We start from the raw sequence: 19,114 nt of genomic DNA, 5'->3' as shown, positions 1-19,114 counted from the left end.
AAGGGCCATAGTGTCATAGCCAGAGTGATGACAGAATGGAAGGGGTGTGTCTCAGCACAGTGTGTTGGGCTATGTAGTCATATTCAATAAATGAGAATATGGTTTCTGGGGAGATTCATTTTTCAGATTAAAAGTATCTTGAAAATAACCGTTAGATGGTATTAAACGTTCTTTTCATTCTTTAATCCCACATTTTTGCATTATAAAATGTTTTTTTACTGCTATGATGTAAAATAAAAATTTTAAATGTCATGTTTTGATTATCATTATTATCATATTCAAAGAGGTGGAAAACACCAGTGCAATCCTGAAATAAACCATCCATCCATCCATCCATCCATCCATCCATCCATCCATCCATCCATCCATCCATCCATCCATCCATCCATCCATCCATCCATCCATCCATCCATCCATCCATCCATCCATCCATCCATTTTCTTACACCCTCATCCCTAGTGGGGTTGGGAGGTGCTGGTGACTCTCCAGCTAACGTTCCGGGCGAGAGGTGTGGTCACCCTGGACAGGTCGGCAGTCTGACGCAGGGAACTGAAATAAACCAAGTTTTAATAATATTCTAACTTACTGAAGGGCTCTGCTTCCTGCTCCATGAGTGCAGGGTGTGTTGAACTCAAGCAGCATACTTCAATCTTCAACCAAGCATTACGGGACCAAATGAACCAGAATCAGCGTTTGGTTCTGTCACTGCATCAGAACCACTTTTAGGATATGTCACCCAAATCAGAGCAGAGCGAGGTTCAGGTTTGAGTCTAAGCTGAACACTGTTCAGTGGAAAACATCATAAAGTGCATTTAATGCAGCAATGATTCGGAAATAATTATTGTCACCAGCATATAAAGCCATTCGTCTCAGTTATCATAAAATGTGTGCTTCAGGCTTTGACCTTGACAGATGTGTCATTTAATGACCTCAGTTAATGGATGGATAGATGGATTCCAGAAGTGACTTTAACTAGACTCCACATGTGTTCACACACTGTGTGTGAATGGATGACTATGGTTTCATCTGGATAGCACTTTGATGTAGAAGGCCAGCAGAGTTTCAGGTGGATCAGTAAGTAAAACGAGATTTGGGAAATTAATAAAATTGCTTGTCATGGCAATAACCAGCAATTATTATTGCCATAAATAAACCCAGAATGTTTCATCTGCTTCTAATGACCTAGAAGGAGGAAGAACTAAAAAAATAAAAATAAAAAGGTGGACATGAACGGCACACACTCAGGTTACTCTACTGTGACATTTTAAGGTGCAGCGAGCCACTCAGGCAGGACCGAGATACGATTTCTGTAACACAACAGAACGAAAGTTAAAGCTGTGAGTTAAAGCTCCTCATTGGTCCTTCATGGATCCACACAAGGCACCAGCTATCCACAAGTTTAGGTTCAGCAAAAGGCATTAAATGTATCTTTATTTGTGAAATATTGCACAAACTGCCACATCAAGCAGGACAAGGCATAACATTCCAACTTAAAATAAGACACTAAGCAACATCTGACAGGTAGAGCACACATTATCAACAGTATGTGTTCTTCTGACATATTTAGGTCAAAGTGCCTGAACAGAAGGCAGGTAGATAGATGTCTGTTTCACTCCTGAAGACAGCAAACGTCTTTTTGTACTGATGGAGAATCTTAGGTATTTAATCCCTTTTGTGGGCATCAGATGCCAACAATATTATTTGGTTTTTTTTTGACAAATTATCATTCAAAATCACATTATTTCCTAAAGCTGGTGTCAAAGCCCACCTGTGCAGATTAACTGCCTTCTATTTAAGCTCTTTACATTACTACTCCTCCCTGATTTTTCACTACACGACAGAGCAAATGTACTACAAGAGTGAAATATAGTGTTAGGGTAAGACAGCTTGCTGATTATGGCTAAATCAGAAACCCAAGACTCCACTGTGCAAATAAAAGCTCTATGATTGGGAATCCTGATATCCATCCACTGTCTGTGGGTCACAGACAGATGCAGGCAGATCCAGCAGTCACTAGGTGAGACTGCAGTGTGTCATCAATCCAGAGATACTCACTCTAGGGCTGTTGTAAAAGAATATTCTAGAAATTGAGTGCTCTATCCATTATTGTTACGATTAATCAAGTAATCAGAAAAAAGCTGGGGTCTCCCTCTCTCTCCCTTTTTCTCTCTCAATAAAACCGAAAACTGGAGGTTATGTTGCCCGCACTGAAGAGCGCTGCATGACACAAATAACACTAAATAATAAAACAGAATTTATTGAAGCTTTGAGGCAGGTAATTTTTTCATAATCGAGGTACTCGAATCATTCGAGGATTTGTTACAGCCCTAAAACACACACACACACGCACTTGTACCAAATGGCAGTGGAGATCAATTAACAGTCAAGTGTTTGAACTGTAGGAGGAAGCTGGAATAAAAGGAGAGAACCCACACATGTGCGAGCAAAACATTCAAACTTCCATGCAGAAAGACCCCAACTGAGGATTTGAACCCAAGACCTTCTTGCCAGAAGGCGACCAACTTCCTGCTTGTGCTGCCCTGCATTATGACTGCCAAAATAAGTGTTTATTTTAATAAACTCACTTTCATTTAAAAATCTCTGTTGATTGAATATAACATATTCACCATGACAGTGAATACATGTATTTATTGTGCAAATATGTCTATTTGACCTTCTTCATTTTTCCTACCATCTAATCTTCTCCTTCTGGTGAAAGTTAAACCCTGACCATGTACAGCAACATGTTCATTTTGGCTTTAATACTAGGAACAGTCTCTGTGTTTTAAGCCAAAGTGATAAAACATGAAGTTGGCGTTTTATTGAAATACTTTCAAGGCACAACCACCAGAAGCTCCATTTGTGCCATTTAGTAAATCTCCTGTGGTAACCCAGGTTACCAGCTTCATGCGCTGACAGGCACTTTACATTGCATCCATTCATCTGAGCTGAACTCTGAACGGCTCAGTGGGGATGGAGCAGGCGGCCTATCAGAACCATCACATCAGATTGAACTCGTTGCCCTAACACTGCAGCATCAGCCATGACAGGGTGACACCTGCAGACAGAGGTCCACTCACTGAGTCACTAAACGACAGACACACATTCTACTCTGGTTCTGACAAATCAAGCACAAAGCCACAGGAACAGGAAACACTGCTGTCCATGACATCTGGAGTCGGAACACAAAACTCAACAAGATCATCATCATCATCTTATTATTATTATTATTATTATTATTATTATTATTATTATTATTATTATTATTATTATTATTGTTATTATTATTATTATTATTATTATTGTATTATTATTATTATTATTGTTATTATTGTTGTTGTTATTATTATTATTATTATTATTATTTTATGTATTTATTTTGTTTGCACCAGATTCATCTGAATGTGACCTGTGTGAACTGGTTCTAAATAAGAGGTTGGAAATATGAGACAAAAGTCTAAATCAGCCAAACATGTTCTGTAGAAAACGATTTCAAAGTTCTACAGAAAGTTCCTCAGGTCCAAGGTGTTGGTATAGGGCAAGCAGTAATGTGACATAATCCTCAAAAAGCAACACAGATCAGAAGACTCCGTAACTTCTGTTATCCAGAAAGAGAAGAAAAGTTTGCTGACTTCGCAAGAAAGAGATAAAAAAAAAAGAGAGAGAGAGAATTTGTTTGAACATCCAGTTTCCAGCCTCTAGAAATGAGAGATCCGCGGTGCTGCTGTCATTGTGCTGGTTTATCTGTATCTTCTTTTTAGTGGAAATCCTGCAGCCTGGATGTTTTTATCCGGGAAGCTGACAAGCGACCCTGTGGTTTGCCCGCTCCCCTTCTCTCCCCTCCCGGCCCCGGTCCACAGCAGCAGGCTTCCCGCTGTGTCTGCTCCAGTCCCACGCCCGCATCCAGCACATGCATGCTGATTAAGACTGCGTGACGGCCAGAGTGTTGACATATCCGTGGGGACACATGTCGTTCTCGGACACGCAGTGGGAGAACTGGGCTGGGTTGTTGGTGCCAGTCCGCCTCCGCAGGCCCTGCACCGCGGCGCACTGCTCCAGCAGCTCCAGCAGGCGGCACGTCAGCAAGAAGATGTTCTTGAACATGAACACCGACACCGGCGCCTTGTAAACATACACCTGGAAGCAACGCACGACGAGCAGCGGGGCGTTGACCAACAGCCCGGTGGAGAAGCGGGCCCACAGCCACCGGCACCGCAGCTCCGCCGCCGTCAGCTCGTAGAGCCAGACCACCGGGACCGCCAGGGCCACGAAGTACACCGCGATCACGGTGTACTTCAGGTACACGGAGGGCAGCTCGCCTCTGAGAAGCGTCTCCATCAGCGTGAAGGAGTCCAGCAGGTCCAAGCAGGTGCTGGTGAAGCAGCTCTGGGAGTGGTGGCGGGTCGGGCCGTTTAAATCCACCACGATGGAGTTGATGAGGCAGAAGAGCAGCGGCGCCGACAGCAGAACCGTGATCTTAAAGCCGGTCACGCCGCACGGCACCTTCAGCGCGATCAGCTCCAGGATGGAGGTCTCCAGGATGAGCACGACTTTCGGGGTGCAGGCGATGACATAGATGAGCCAGGCCAGGTAGGCGTACGTGAACTCTCCGAGGTTGCAGCCGAAAATGGAGCTCTTCTGGTGAAAGCCGCAGGCCCGTTCTCTCTGGCTTCGAGCGTTCTTCAGGAAGAAAACCCCCCAGCCAGAGATCACCACCAGGTCCGTGGCGATCCATGAGCACCAGTACAGGTCGGTGAAGAGGATGAGGTAGAAGTCCAGGACGCCGCCCTGGAAGAAGAGGAGAAGGAAGCAGAGCGACTTGTAGAGCAGGCTCCTCCTGGATTTGTGCACCAGCAGAGGAGCGCTCGGCAGGAACTCCCCAGATGTCATGATGCAGGCGGAGAACAGAGGCTGGAAGCTGCTGCTGGTGCTCCGGGTGTCCAGGCTGCTGCTCAGCTGGCAGGCTGCAGAGCGGAGGGAGGAGGATGAGGGGCTGGGAGGATGATCGCTGTTCTGATGAACGCCGCCAGATTCAGAGATCATTGTATTTGTGCTGCCGCCTCCCTTCATCCACTTTCTGCCCTTCTGCTGGTTTTCTTTGGGAGCCACGGCAAAGAAAGGTGTGGACTCTCAGGGAATGGACTCTGCTTTTATTAGGTCCAGTCATTTCAAATGCAACCCGGACAGAAAGACTGAAAGCATCATTTCCATCAGCTTCAGTTTGACAGTCAGCAGTGAAAGTTTGATGTGGAAATCGATCAATCAGTCAAGTTTATCTGTAAAGCACATTTCAGCAACAAGTCTGTTCAAAGGGCTTTACATAATAAAAACTGAAAAATAAAGTCATAAAACAGAATTGATGATGGAGAAACCAATAAACATGTTTTGATGAGAGTCATCATTAAAATCATCAAAACACCACGAATATGTTGGTCAATGTTTCATTTATCATCTTAAAAGCTCTGAACAGGTTGGTCTGAGCCTTGACCTAAACTCTGTTTCAGCCGTTTCAGTTTTCTGGAAGTTTGTGCCAGGTTTGTGGTGCATAGAAGCTGACTGCTGCTTCTCCATGATTGGTTCTGATTTTAGATGCAGAACAGAACCAGAACCAGGAGGCCTGAGAGGTCTGAAAGACCGACACAACAACAATAGGACTTTAATGTGTTGTGGTGCCAAGCCGATCAGTGATTTACAAACTAACAGTATTTTAAAGTCTCAGTGGTTCATCACCATGACACACTTTTCTTAATCCGGTCTAGATTGTATGAACGCTGAATCCAGCTCTGCTGCCCTTTGACCCAGAGCAGATGGAGAGCTGCTTCAGTGACAGACGGCTGCATCCAGCAGTCATCACAGATTCTTCCTCCTCTTTGCTCCCCACTAACTGAAGAAGTGTTGATTTTCGTGCCGGTATTTGCACATCTCTGTTGTTCGCACTTTTATTTTCATTGATTGTAAATAGACTTTCAAAGCACAACACAGGAACATGTTTTTTTTTAATGATCCTACTCAGTTACACAGTCCAATTGCTACTTCTAATTACTTCGCAGTATTTTATATTGTATATTATCAAACGTGCCTTTTCATTATTTTATACATTGAGCATTTCAACACTTGTGGCTTCAGTTTCCTCAGTCAATATTTAGTGAAGTAGTAAATGCATGGAGTAATGCATTTATGTCTCCAGTATCACACAGGGGTTGTAATATTCCGGAATTGTTGAAGACGGGATTTAATTGACATTCTGGACAAAAATAACACCAAAGTGATTTGTTTTGTCATCAGAGGCAGAGTCACTGCTGTCCAGAACAAGTGATTGATGAAGCAGGTTCTTTTTCAGCAGTTCTGGTCCAAAAACAAATTCTTTGTCGTCAGAATTTAAATGTAGAAAGCTTAGAGTTGCCCAGGTTTTTACATCAAAAATGTCTGTATTTAAGGTTTATGGATAGGTACAGCTGCGTGTCATCAACATAACAGTAGAACTTTATCCCATGCTGCCTGATTTGAACAATTTTATTTATTTGGAAAGCACACTGCCTTTCTTTCGCTGACTTCTGATATTTATTTATTTTTTCAATTAATTAATTTTAACCATAAAAAATCCCAACAAAGGCCAGGAAGTGATTATGGTAAATTTATTAAACATCAGCAGCTTTATAAACAGACAGAAAAGAAGTCCCGGCCTTCAACAACCATATGTAAAGTCTTAACAACATGCCCATCTGAGTTACAGTAAACGGTGCTGAGTAAGTTCAAGTGCAGAGTCTCAGAAGTATGTACAAATACCTGGATAGATGATAAACAAGTCAAACCCACAAACAAACTGGACAATGTCTTAGCAATTTCTTAATGGTTACTTTAGTTAGATTTTATATTGACTTCTTTTTCTCATTTTATATTTTAATAAACCACGCAAGAAAGACTCACAAGGATAGAGGTCTATAAAATGTTTAGCACGAGCGCACGGAGGTGGATGTTTTTTTTTTTTTTACTTTTTATAAGTTCATTTATTATTCATGGCCTGCTTAAAGGCACTGCCACAATACAGAGGGGAAGCTACTGTCCATCACTCACACAAGACAGTCCATTCTAATGTCTAGAGTATATGGGTGGTGGGATTAAGAGGGAGCCGCTATAGGTAAATCTCATAGAAATCGTCGAGCTCCTCGTGAAACAAGTCCCATTCGTCCTCTGAATCCGTCACTTCGTCGTCGGTTCCTGCAGCAAGCAGCATTAGAAGCATCTCACTCAGCTCGAACGTCACCATATCCTCGTCGTCGTTGTCGAACGAGTCGGTGCTTTCTCTCTCGTCAAAGATGTCCCACAGTGGCGTCCGCCTCGAGTTCTGAGAATTGGAACGGGTCTTACAAAGTGTTTGCCAGTTCTCACACACAGAGAAACTAACCGCTTTTCATTTTCTTTCATCTGCTCTTCCTATACTCAACTAGCTTCCTGCTTTCCAGCTCCACTACAGAGTGGGAGTTTTATCTAGCAGTGGTGACTGAACAGAACTGCTCACTGTCAAGACATGTTAGCGGTTTTGGGAAATGTGTTTTACCCGGTTCCTGTTATTGGATCCAGTCTGTCTTCTCTGCGGCTGAGCTTCCTCTAGACGTCCATCAGGGAAGGCGTGTTTGTAGAAGCAGTTTGAGCCAAAAGGACAAGTTCCACGACCTTCATCGAAGTACCGACATGGTTTACTTCTACAGACAGCAGACAACAGAAACAGGTCAGGCTTTCTCAGTGAAAGCAGCGACAAAAGATAAGTAAATGGATTTAGTTTGAATAAAAACAAAAATATATCTAAATATTTTATCAACTTGATTTGATGTCAGCCACTAAGCAGTAGTGCTCATGTAGGAAGCAGGCGGCGTACCCCATGCCATCCTTGTATTTCTGAATTAGCTTCTGCTTGTCTTCTTTGTCCTCCACCCAGTACTCACTCGGGATGACAAAGTTCGATGTGATTCGACACTCTGGACAGGACCTAGCGAAAGAAAGAGGAGATCAGAGGTCTAGATCAACAGAGCCATCTTAACTACAGCTTCGTTAAATAACCTATAGTTATCATCACAACAACTTCAATAAAACTTATAAGTCTAACATTGGTCAATTTTAAACACAACTTGGAGGAGCTGCATTATTGAAATATTTTTCAGTCATCACCTGCTTCTCCTTAAACATGTTTAACCCCAAATTGGCAACAATTGTTGCCAATTTTTTTTTTTGTTAATTCTGGAACTTCTAAAATTGTTGTGGCTGTAGCCAGCTAGTTTAAGTTTTGAACTGAATAATAGATCGTCTACTCTAAGTAATATAAAATCGATGTTTCTAGTGTGAACAGCATATAACTTCTTGCCTGTACCGCTGGAGGTGTTTTTAGCTCTAATTGCCTTCACCTGAAAGTGCTGGACAGGAAAGAAGGTAAAGAGAGAGAGGGAAGACATGGGGCAAAGGTCACAAGGCTGGGAATCAAACCTGTGATGGCCAGATTGAGGACAAAGGCCTCTTTATGTTTTATGTTTAGAAGTTTTGATTAGGTCAGTGGTGTCCAAAGTGTGTCCTGGTTAGGGTCATGGCATCCTGCATGTTCTAGTTCTCTCCCTGGTTTAGTGCACCTGGATCAAATGATGGCTCAATAGAAAAACGTGGACATGGTGGGAAGATTGTTTCTACCACCAGGCAGAGGAAACATGCAGGCTGCCGGACCTCCAGGACCCACCTTGGGCGCCTCTGATTTAGGCTGTAAATTCAAAAAGATCAATACCTGGTAAATAGTGGAACATATTCCATGATAACATTCCTATTTAGACAGGTTGAAAATTAACTGAATAAAAAAATACAGTGAATGAAAAATTAACTACATAATTTTTCAATCACATGGGAAACTTTTTATTGTTCTGTTTGAATTAGGACAAAGTTATGAATCTTTGTCCTAATTCGGACACATTCTTTCACACCGTTTCTCCCATAGACTGTGTTGGAAGATGCAGGATGAAGTAACTGCTCTCCACGCTGTAGAAATAATTCTGCTTACTTGATAATTTTGCTCTCGAACTGCTTGGCACTCCTCCACTTGCGAATGCATTTCAGACAGTAACAGTGGCTGCAATTGGAGAGGATCCCAAAACGACGCTCGCTTGGGTTGGACTTCTCGAACACAACCTCCATGCACACACCACACATCATGTCCTTACTGCGCTGGATGGCAAAAGAAATCTCCATGTCTTTCTCATGAGCTTCAATGCACGCCTGGAGGAAGGACAGTTAACCAACATTCAGTGTTGCAGGTTTTAGAATGAACATGCTCTCTCTGATGCCCTCCTGAGTCCTTCACCTTGGTGTGCTCTGAGCGCTGGGAACTGTCACTGGGGTGGAGAACCTGCAGGCCACACATGTCACACACGTCACCGTGGAGATAAGCACAGTTTACTCCGTAGCGACACTCTCCGACAGCAGCGTAAGGACAGAGCTGCTTCCTCAAGTCTTTGTTGTCTGTGCCTGCGTCACTGTCAAACTCCTCAATGAGAGGGGCCGAGCTCTCCACTTTCACTGGCTCAGCTGTGAACACACACACACAATTTACTAAATCTTTCATTGTTGCGCTGCAGACTTGATAAGTACCGCTCTCTGTCTGATGAACATTTACCCCAGCAGATTAAATGCGATTGTTTACCATCTGAAACATTTCTTCAGGCTGAATGAAGGTGATAATAATGTCTTAGACTGCTGTAACACCAACCTTTAATAGAGAACTTGCCACTTTTTGTTCAAATGTAAAATTTGACTAAAACTACAGCCGTGAAACCATCTGTTCTATTGGAATTAGAGAGAAATGGTCTGAGCAGCTGAATGGAAACATGCTGAGGATCCGAGTCGGAAACTGTGCTTGAATTTACGGCATTAAAAGTTTTAGAGTGTCCTGCATAAGGATGTCGTCATCCCTCACAGGATGTGTGTACAATGTCTCACACAGGAACCAACATACCTTGTTTCTGGAATCCCAGCTGCATAAGCTGAAAGCACATAAAGCCTGTGATCCTGGCTGACTGACTTTATGACTGTTAAAAGTCAAAGTGGTCGTTAATGTACCTCAAGAGCCACCATACAGCATTCAGGACACAGGCCAATAGAGGAAAGCGACTGGACTGTAGCCGTCCAGTGAAAATCCAACCAAGAATGAATGCATTTACTGTACAGTACATGGACATATTTGTCTCATTTAATATTCCAATGAAAAAATGATTTCAGGAATTTTACTAGTTCTACATGAAATATAGTTGCAAGTGAGGAAGGTAATGTACACTGTGTTTAAATTTTTAGAATGATTTAAAAACTAAGATTTGATCTTTCACTTTGATGCCCCTGAAAATTGTTCCCTTTACCAATGAGCACAATCAAACACCTAAACTGACTTAATAATGCCACATTCTCAAACATTAAGCTCACTACCAACGTCAGGCGAGTGAAGCCGTTCACTCACCTCGTCCACAGTACGGCTGTCCTGGAACAAACTCTGCAGCGTTGACCCAGTCCTGAGCCCCTGACCCAGGCGACATGCCCCTGGGTTCTGGGTCAGCCGGGTCGGTTGGGTCCGCCGGGTCGGCCTGGGAGACAGAGGCCAGCGGCAGCGTCTGGGTGTTTGGCAGCTCCTCTTTCTTTATGGGTTTACTGTGCTCAAACCTAAACAAGTAAAACAGAACAACCCATCATCAGAGCAGAAACCATCTATACTCATTTCCTGAAATGAGAGGGAAAAAAACTAAAAACATGAATAGAGTAAAATAAATAAAACTAAAAAAAATAATTTTTAACTCAAACCCCAGCCTATCAAAACCATTTCAGACTAAAGGTTCACACACTTGTCGACAGTTGCCCTTGAATTAAATATGTTTAATTCAAACATATTTAATGTTTGAATTAAATATGTTTATTCAAACATTGATAAACATATTTAATGCTTACTTGATTTTGATGACGTTTGACAAAATATAATGGTTATTGGTTGTTTCATGGTTTGTTACTGGGCTATATTTTATGTTAAGGTTCAACAGCAGTCATCATGGTGTAACACTAACCTAATTCTGAAAATTAAGAAGACCAGGGAATGGTTGTGGATTTCCACAGAAACCAGTAGAACCGCTAATGCCCTGTTGGCAGAGAGGTGGTGAGAGAGTCACAAACTTTAAATACCATAGAGTAACTATTCTGGAGAATCCTGGCATCTCCTCAGCTGTGGGGAAAGCGCATCAATCCCTGTTCTACTAGGAGAATTGGAGGAGTGGCTCATGATGGTGTCCGTTTTAACTTTTTGGAATGGTAGTGTGATTTCTGGCTGTTCCAAAGGCGACTGGGAGGCAACAGCAAAGGAGGTCATTGGGCCAACTCTTCCAGATATCAGCACCATTTACACCACCTGCTTTCTGTGTGTGAGCAATACCATCTGGTGCTTCACCTATTTCATCTGCTGCCCTCCGGTGGAAGGTACAGGCAGTAGAGCAGCTCCTCTCTTTACCCCACCCAGAGACAATCATCACATCCCTCTGTCCAATCAGAGCTGTAACCTGGACTGAACACTGACACATTAATCAAGACATTACTCAAATAACTCTATTCCTTTTCTTTATTGAGACGCTATCTGTTTGATGCAGTATCACTGTTGATGTTTATTACACTTGTGCCAACACTGAACTGATTTATTGAATATGGTTGTTTACGGGTGAAGGGGTTTTGCACTGATGTAGCACTTCATTAGATCTTTGACTGTGCAGTATATAAAAGCTCAGAATGAAATTTTGACAACAAAGAATTTAATTATCTAGGTTAATGAATTTGTTATAAAAATGAAAACACACACACCACCTCTGTCACAATATTAAATAGAATGCAAAAAAGATCTAACATTATAACAAAACACTACACTACTACATAACTATGAGCTAACATTCCAAAACCTTAAATCAGATTACTAAACAGTACTATGTTCCACTTATCCACTGAATAAGTGTACCAAAAATCATACGTTTGCCTCGACTACTCTGTTTATTTCTAGCACTCCCTGTTGACATGCAACTTAAACAAATCATTGAGTGTGACAAGATGTACTAATATACATGAAGATTTATTTGGAAAAGTAACAAGATCAGGGCTAGGTACTCAACACAAAGCCAGCATGAATCTTCCCAATTTGAAATTATATCACTATGTTGTCTCAGCTTGGTTATTTGTGGTTTTGGCGTGACCCTCGTTACATCACCTTAGGAAAAGAGTTACAGACCCGTATCCAAGATCACCATATGCAAACAATTCTGGAGAGGACAGCACAGCACACCAAATTGTTTTTTTAAAAAAATGTTCTTAATCCAGTGGTTATATTCACATGGGATACTTGGTTTAAGATAACAAGACAAGTTGAAATGAAGAAAGAACAAAACAAACTTGAAAATTGATAGTTCTGGACAGTTAATTCAAAAGTGGCATGTTTGACTCAAAATTTAAGACCTTTTAAGACAAGACCTTTTTCCACTCTTGTAAAAAAAATATAATAAAAAAAATCAGCGATGAGGAGTTCCCAAGACTTGAAGAAAACAATGTGTACTTTGTAATCGGAACTTATTATACGTCTACAATTAAGAGAATATTATAATGAAGAAAGAAAATAGGATGGGGAAAGTGAACCAAATGTTCTAGAAATATTGTTGCTGCATTTGTCTAGAAATGATCAAAATCTATTCAAACATACATTATGCTAGTATGCTGGCTTGATGGAAATATACAGTAACACTGTATCAAATATGTCAGAGAAATGGAGAAAAAAAAACATTTCTGTCACATTCTCAAATGAAGAATGTTTTCAAAAAACTTCAATTGGCTCATTGACGCAGGGGGAATTCAACGGGAAAAAATCTTGTCTTTTTTAATCACTTCAACCAGCAACGCAACAAATCTGCTGGAGGCTGGAGGTTCTGAGGCCCTGAGTCACTCATGTTTTGCAGCTGCTTGAAATGTTATTTTTGGGGATTATATTTACTTTTACTAAAGAAAATGTTAAGGTGTTTATTGCATGGCATATGCATCTTAATATTTTGTCAGTATCACTACGGTAGCCAAAAAAGAAGACCAGCACTTCGCTAAAATACCTCTGGTAGTGGAAATGCAGCGGCTATGAAATGGATAAAATGACATTCAGCCAAAAACTCAAGAAAAATATGCAAAATTAAAAATGGGTCAGTTTAATTACTTATAAAATATTATATATGGCCACTGAATAGACTTATTGAAGCTTAAATATTTTATATCTGCTATGTCCTTGCCATATCCTCTTGTTCATATTTGTTTATTTTTGTTATGTCTATTAGCCGAAGCTCTTGTGGGTTTTTTTTTAATATATAATTTATCTTGTTTCTTCTTCATGAAGCAAAGAAAAGCAAAAATGTAAGTGACAAAAAAAAAATACAAATAATACTAGTATTGCAAGATTTTTAAATATCAAGCAGCCCAACTTCCAGATAACACTTCCACAACAATTCATCTCTAAAATACACACATGTTGTCTTTAAATAAAAGTATTTGACACCAAAATTTGCACATCGAGTTCAAACAGTTCAATAAAATGATTTTCCAAAACCTAGTCAAGTTTATGTCAACAAGTAGAAACCCTCAGAGCTTCTGGTGGGCTGGGAATTGATCACAAAGATAAATTAACAAAATATAAAAACAATGTTTTTAACTACAAACTGGTAAAAACATTACATTTTAATGGTAGTGATGATGCGACAGACTGGACTGGCGACCTGTCCAGTGTGTACCCCGCCTCTCGCCCGGAACGCAGCTGGAGATAGGCACCAGCACCTCCCGACCCCGTTATGGAGAAGGTTGCTCAGAAAATGAATGAATGAATGAATGAATGAATGAATGAATGAATGGATGGATGGATGGATGGATGGATGGATGGATGCTCAGAAAATGAATGAATGAATGAATGAATGGATGGATGGATGAATGAATGAATGAATGAATGAATGAATGAATGAATGGATGGATGGATGGATGCTCAGAAAATGAATGAATGAATGGATGGATGGATGGATGCTCAGAAAATGAATGAATGAATGGATGGATGGATGGATGGATGGATGGATGGATGGATGGATGGATGGATGGATGGATGGATGAATGGATGGATGGATGGATGGATGGATGGATGGATGGATGGATGGTAGTGATGAGTTCCAAATACCTGATCAAAACACTCATTTACTAAGCAATCATACAATTCAAAAGCCAAACATGAAACAAATGAACCTTCTTCACACATCAGCTCCTCTGACCCATCCAAACAGACTCGCACATAAAGATGCACCAGGCCTAGTTATGAGACACAGTGTTCAAAAAGCTACCCAAGGAAGCTTGTGGAGTTTGAGGAGGGGGAGGGTACTGAAGCTATGCATAAAGAGAAAAGGAGTGAGCTGCAGCAGAATGAACCTGGTGAACCCAATAACAGCAGCCTGAGAGGAGGGAAGGGAAGGTTTTGGGGCAGGGAGGGGAGAAGAGAGGAGGGGGTCAGTCTGACAAAGAGAGCAGCTCAGAAAAAAAAAACTGTTATGCAATTACTATTCGGGCTGCAGTGTATTCTGTCTGGCCCTAGGGGCTACAGGGGGAAGAGAGGGAGAAACAAACACAAAGTAAGAGAAGCTTCAAATGCTAATGACAACATTCAAAGCATACTGGAGTGTTTTAAATGAACAAATTATCTGTCTAAATCAGCATCAGAGTGTAGCTAAAGTGCAAGTAGATAAGTGTACAGTGCAGTTAAAAAAAGAATGGAACATGTCAGTGTTATATATCTATATCTATCTATCTATATATCTATCTATCTATCTATCTATCTATCTATCTATATATCTATCTATCTATCTATCTATATATATATATATATATATATATATATATATATATATATATATATATATATATATATATATATATATATTAATTAACCTGCCCTGATGTTCAAGGAAATTATTTTCTTCGGTATGTATGCATAAAATATTTAACATATTCAACTTAGACATACAAAGTCCAAGTTGTACAGATTACAATTTTCGATCAGAACATACTGTTTGTGGTTGGAACTTCAAAAAGAACGATAATTAAAATAAATCGGATTTTATTCAGGACCTCTCAGGTCCCTGGAGGAGTCCCAGGGATGACTCAGGACACGCTGGAGGGACTATGTTTATCGGCTGGCCTGGGAATGCCTCGGGATTCCATCAGAGGACATGGAACAAGTGGGTGGGAAGAGGGAAGTCTTTACCTCCCTTCTTATTGCTACCTCCGCAACCCAACCCCAGATAAGCGGAAGAAGATGGATGGAGGGGTGGGTGGATGGATATTATTCAGTTTTTCTTTTAGAATCTCAGAAATCAAGCTATAACATCTGAGATGATTGATCAATCAGTCCGGCCCAGAGCCCAGGACGCTCCTGTCGATTAGATATTAATCCCAAATTGTATTAATCCAGAATAAATAAGGGATAAAATAAAAAAGTGGTGGGAAAAATAACAAAACAATTTGGTTTTGTAACATTCAATTTTGAACTAAATATTTCAGTTCCAACAACAGAATGGTTGCCATGCTATGGTTCATGGTCTTTATAATAAAACTCATCCACCCACTGTCCACTATCTACCAGCTTAGTCCTGCAAATGGTGACTCAGGCTGCTCATATGCATAAAAAAACATTATTATTATTGTAGGAATATTATATAAAAATAAGCAATACCATAATGTGTATAAATATGAAAGCAGCGACAAAAGCTGCTTCTCTAATTAAAGTGAAAGCATTTAGGGAAATGTTTCATTTTGTGCCCTCATCTAATCCACTATAAGTAAGTGTGTCATTTCTTTAGGACTGGACAACACAAATTTAAAGCTATGTTAATATTTCTGTAAACAAAATGCTTATCATAAAGAACTACCTTGCCTGCAACAAAGACCAGCTGATTACTTAAGTACCACTCATTTGGACTCACTGTGTGATAAAAATCCTTTCAAAAAGCAATGTGACAGTAAGGCGGGCATCAACAAGAACCAACTGTTTCAATAAAACAATCATATGTGAATTTCATTTTCTCTGGGGTCTATGTTTGTTATGAATCTACATTTGTTATGAATCCAAATCACAAATTCATTTAAGCCAAATGCTGAAAATACATAAAAAGAACCCGACGATGTTCAAATAATAAAAGGAAGCATGGGAGTCAGCTGCATGAGATTTCTGGCACCAGGAACCAAAACTGTAAATGCACAACATCCATCACATTAAGCAATTAATTTCCGGCACTGTTTCCTACTGACCCAAAGAGCATCAGAAACATAGAGCCAAAGGAGGCAGCCGCATGTCAACAAAACTTTACAAATTCATGTTTTATAAAAGCTTCCCCTCACTATAGAGCAGCTGTTGAGCTTAACAGCAACTCCACAGCTTAGTGATAGACAACACTGGAGCAGCTGTCTCACATATCAGAGTCACTTGAGGAGCAAGCAGCATAGCCAAGATGCCCCTTCAGCAAGGCTGTGATTGGTTCAGAGGACGGCTACTTTTAGAAAATTAGTAGCAGTCTAGATCAGGATGAGTATCATTTCCCAGCCCATATTAGATTTGCATCCACATCCTGGCATTTATTCATTTATTCTGGCATGCGTTTGTAAAATTCCTGGAGTAGTCAGTACCTGCAGCGATCTCCAAACACACAGTTTCCCTTCTGAAAGAACTTGCATATAATGGCTGCAGGTTTGCTGCTTGAAAGATCATGAGAGTATCGACAGCTGTCTCCTTCTTTGCAAAGACCATGCATGAAATACCTGCAAATTCAAATGTGAAAAAGACAAGTACAAGAATTAGAAAAGATGAAGGTAATCATCTTAAAATTAGTAATTTGGCAGAACTGAAAGGCTGAACACTCATCTCGAAGTACAGAAGACAGTTAAAGATAAATGCATCGTATTGCTTTATTACTGAAACTACATTCCTAATCACTGACTATAAAACTGCTGGAATGACGAACCAATCAGGAATTTACCACCAGAGCCTATCTTTCCCTACATTGTGTACTGCTTACCACACGGCTGCTTTAACGTGAAATAATATAAAGTACTAATGAAGTAATTATGGTTTTATCAAGGTGTGGCAGTATGTGTAAGTTTGACACGAATGCCAGTCATGTAATAGTTGACAATGTACGTAACATAGCTAGCTAGCCGGCCGCTAAAGTGGCTCAGTGGCCATAGTCAACACAATAACAGAGGACTCCAGCTAGCTCTGTAACAGAGCCGAGGTTGTCGTCAGGCTATTAATCGGCCACTAGCCGTCTTCACAAACCAATATTTGTGTCAACCAATAGCTGAATACACCCTGACACTATAATACTCGAAGATAGCGCTCTACCTGCAGGTTACGTGTTTTGTCCAACCTCCTGTTACTGAAGGAGCCACCGTAGACGCTGCTGCTGCCTCCGCCATTTCTGTTTATGTTGAGAAGCTACAGCCGGATGTTCCGGACAGCTCAGCTTAGGCTCGGCTACTTTCGGAGCGAACGAACGGGATCGATGATTACCGAAAACCTATTTTGACTGTTTGTTATACAACTTCATTTTTTGTTTAAATTATAATATTCTTCATTGGTCATATCATGTGAAACCCATTTCATTTTATGAAAAAAAGAAGAAACACTATTAACTGAAATGAGCCATATTGTTCAAATAGCGGTTAAGTGAAGGTTTAGTTTAAATTCTGCTCTATCAGCCACATTCTGCGAGCATGAGCTTCCTCCGGCCTCCTGGAGATGGCGCTGCTCGGAAGCTGGATTGAAACACACGTAGTCTGTTGTCAGGAAATACTGGTGGAGTGTACTGTAACTCTAAGGAAAATTATTTCAGGAATTTGTTATTTCTATTTTCTAACCAAGAATAAACCTCACAGAAGCAAAGCTAAAACAAATTTGAATATAATGGAAAAAGAGGGCTGCATAGTGGCACAGTTGGTAGCACTGCTGCCTTGCAGCAAGAAGGTCCTGGGTTTGAATCCAGCCTGCTGTCTTTCTGCATGGTCTCTCTAAATTCTCATTAGGTGTGCACATGACTGTTTGCCTTGTCTGTCTCTGGACAGGTTGCCATGTGATAGACTGGTGACCTGTCCAGGGTGACCTCATCTGTTGATTACTGGAAATAAGCATCCATAAGAAAATAGATGGATAAAGTTACATTCTTTGTCACTCAGTTTAGAAATGGAAACTGAAATTAAATAATTTATTATTACAAATAGTAAATGATAAATAAATAAGAAAATAAAGCTTTTAAGTGGCAAAGATTTTATTCTTTATTCCTTGATACATACTGCATGCAAAGACTTCTGGCCCACAGCCACTAGAGGTCAGGATGACCTAGAGGTCATGCTTCTCTGAGTTGCTCTGGATTCAACAACGCATAATAAAGCAAAAATATGTCCTGCAATGACTTTGGAAAGTAAAAAAAAAAACTATCATGTACATTTATAGTGTTGGAGTTGTACTGCCATTGTTAGTAGAAATGCCAAAACAGCAATGGTCCAGTCATTTTGGATGTCACCATAATGACACAGAGGCGTACTAAACTGTGCACTCAAATCCTTATGTGCATTTTGACTGAGAACACACTTCATAGAAGGGCAGTGCGAGTATTGGGACGGGGCTTATGTTCGCAACATACGTCACCAGTAATCACTGTGGTAGCACTCAGAGATATACCTAGATGAACTATGCAGGCAGGAAAGTCTGAGGAGATAGCTCTAAACATGTAAAAATGGCAGAAAAGGTCCCCAAGATACTGTTCTTATGAGAAAGTACTCTTTATCCTTTCCAGCAAAATAAAGCAGTCAATGATCTGCATAGTTCTTGCAATATGAAAACACTACAATTTTTAGATGAAAACTGTTGAACAAGTGGCACCATCAGGTGTCGCACCATTTGACTGTCAATATACATTTGCTCTCCACTGCTGTAGCAGATCAGCAGTTTTAAATTACACAGGTAATTTAGAACAAGCAGGCAGGTCTACAATATTTTGAGATAATTTTA

General features: G+C 40.6%; 2 protein-coding genes across 2 annotated transcripts; both read right to left on the bottom strand.

Annotated features, from left to right (window-relative positions):
• Window positions 1–3,363: 3,363 nt before the first annotated feature.
• tmem121b (transmembrane protein 121B) lies at window positions 3,364–5,216 on the bottom strand. The gene has a single exon (XM_055055690.1). It carries the CDS (start codon window positions 5,068–5,070, stop codon window positions 3,922–3,924), a length of 1,149 nt encoding a protein of 382 aa, XP_054911665.1. The 5' UTR covers window positions 5,071–5,216; the 3' UTR covers window positions 3,364–3,921.
• A 1,405-nt stretch (window positions 5,217–6,621) lies between these two features.
• mkrn1 (makorin, ring finger protein, 1) lies at window positions 6,622–17,578 on the bottom strand. Its single transcript, XM_055055770.1, has 8 exons — window positions 17,450–17,578; window positions 16,735–16,866; window positions 10,484–10,683; window positions 9,338–9,561; window positions 9,038–9,252; window positions 7,877–7,987; window positions 7,559–7,703; window positions 6,622–7,345 (listed from the first exon to the last, which is right to left on the bottom strand). Exons 1-8 carry the CDS (start codon window positions 17,521–17,523, stop codon window positions 7,133–7,135), a joined length of 1,314 nt encoding a protein of 437 aa, XP_054911745.1. The 5' UTR covers window positions 17,524–17,578; the 3' UTR covers window positions 6,622–7,132.
• Between the last annotated feature and the right edge of the window lie 1,536 nt (window positions 17,579–19,114).

The sequence above is a fragment of the Poeciliopsis prolifica genome, unplaced genomic scaffold (assembly GCF_027474105.1).
Source record: "Poeciliopsis prolifica strain line A6 unplaced genomic scaffold, Auburn_PproV2 SCAFFOLD042, whole genome shotgun sequence".
NCBI classification, from domain to species: domain Eukaryota; kingdom Metazoa; phylum Chordata; class Actinopteri; order Cyprinodontiformes; family Poeciliidae; genus Poeciliopsis; species Poeciliopsis prolifica.
Note: the sequence above shows the minus strand (reverse complement) of the source record. Positions and strands in the feature narration are given on the sequence as shown.

Bases quoted from the DNA above. Each gene is read 5' to 3' on its own strand.
- mkrn1 (XM_055055770.1), bottom strand. From the start codon at position 17,523: ATGGCGGAGGCAGCAGCAGCGTCTACGGTGGCTCCTTCAGTAACAGGA. The intron at 7,988-9,037 runs GTAAGCAGAATT...TTCTTTCGCTAG, and splicing joins TTCGAGAGCAAAATTATCAA to GTCCTGTCCAGAGTGTCGAA. The intron at 7,704-7,876 runs GTACGCCGCCTG...TGCTGTCTGTAG, and splicing joins AAATACAAGGATGGCATGGG to AAGTAAACCATGTCGGTACT.
- tmem121b (XM_055055690.1), bottom strand. From the start codon at position 5,070: ATGAAGGGAGGCGGCAGCACAAATACAATGATCTCTGAATCTGGCGGC.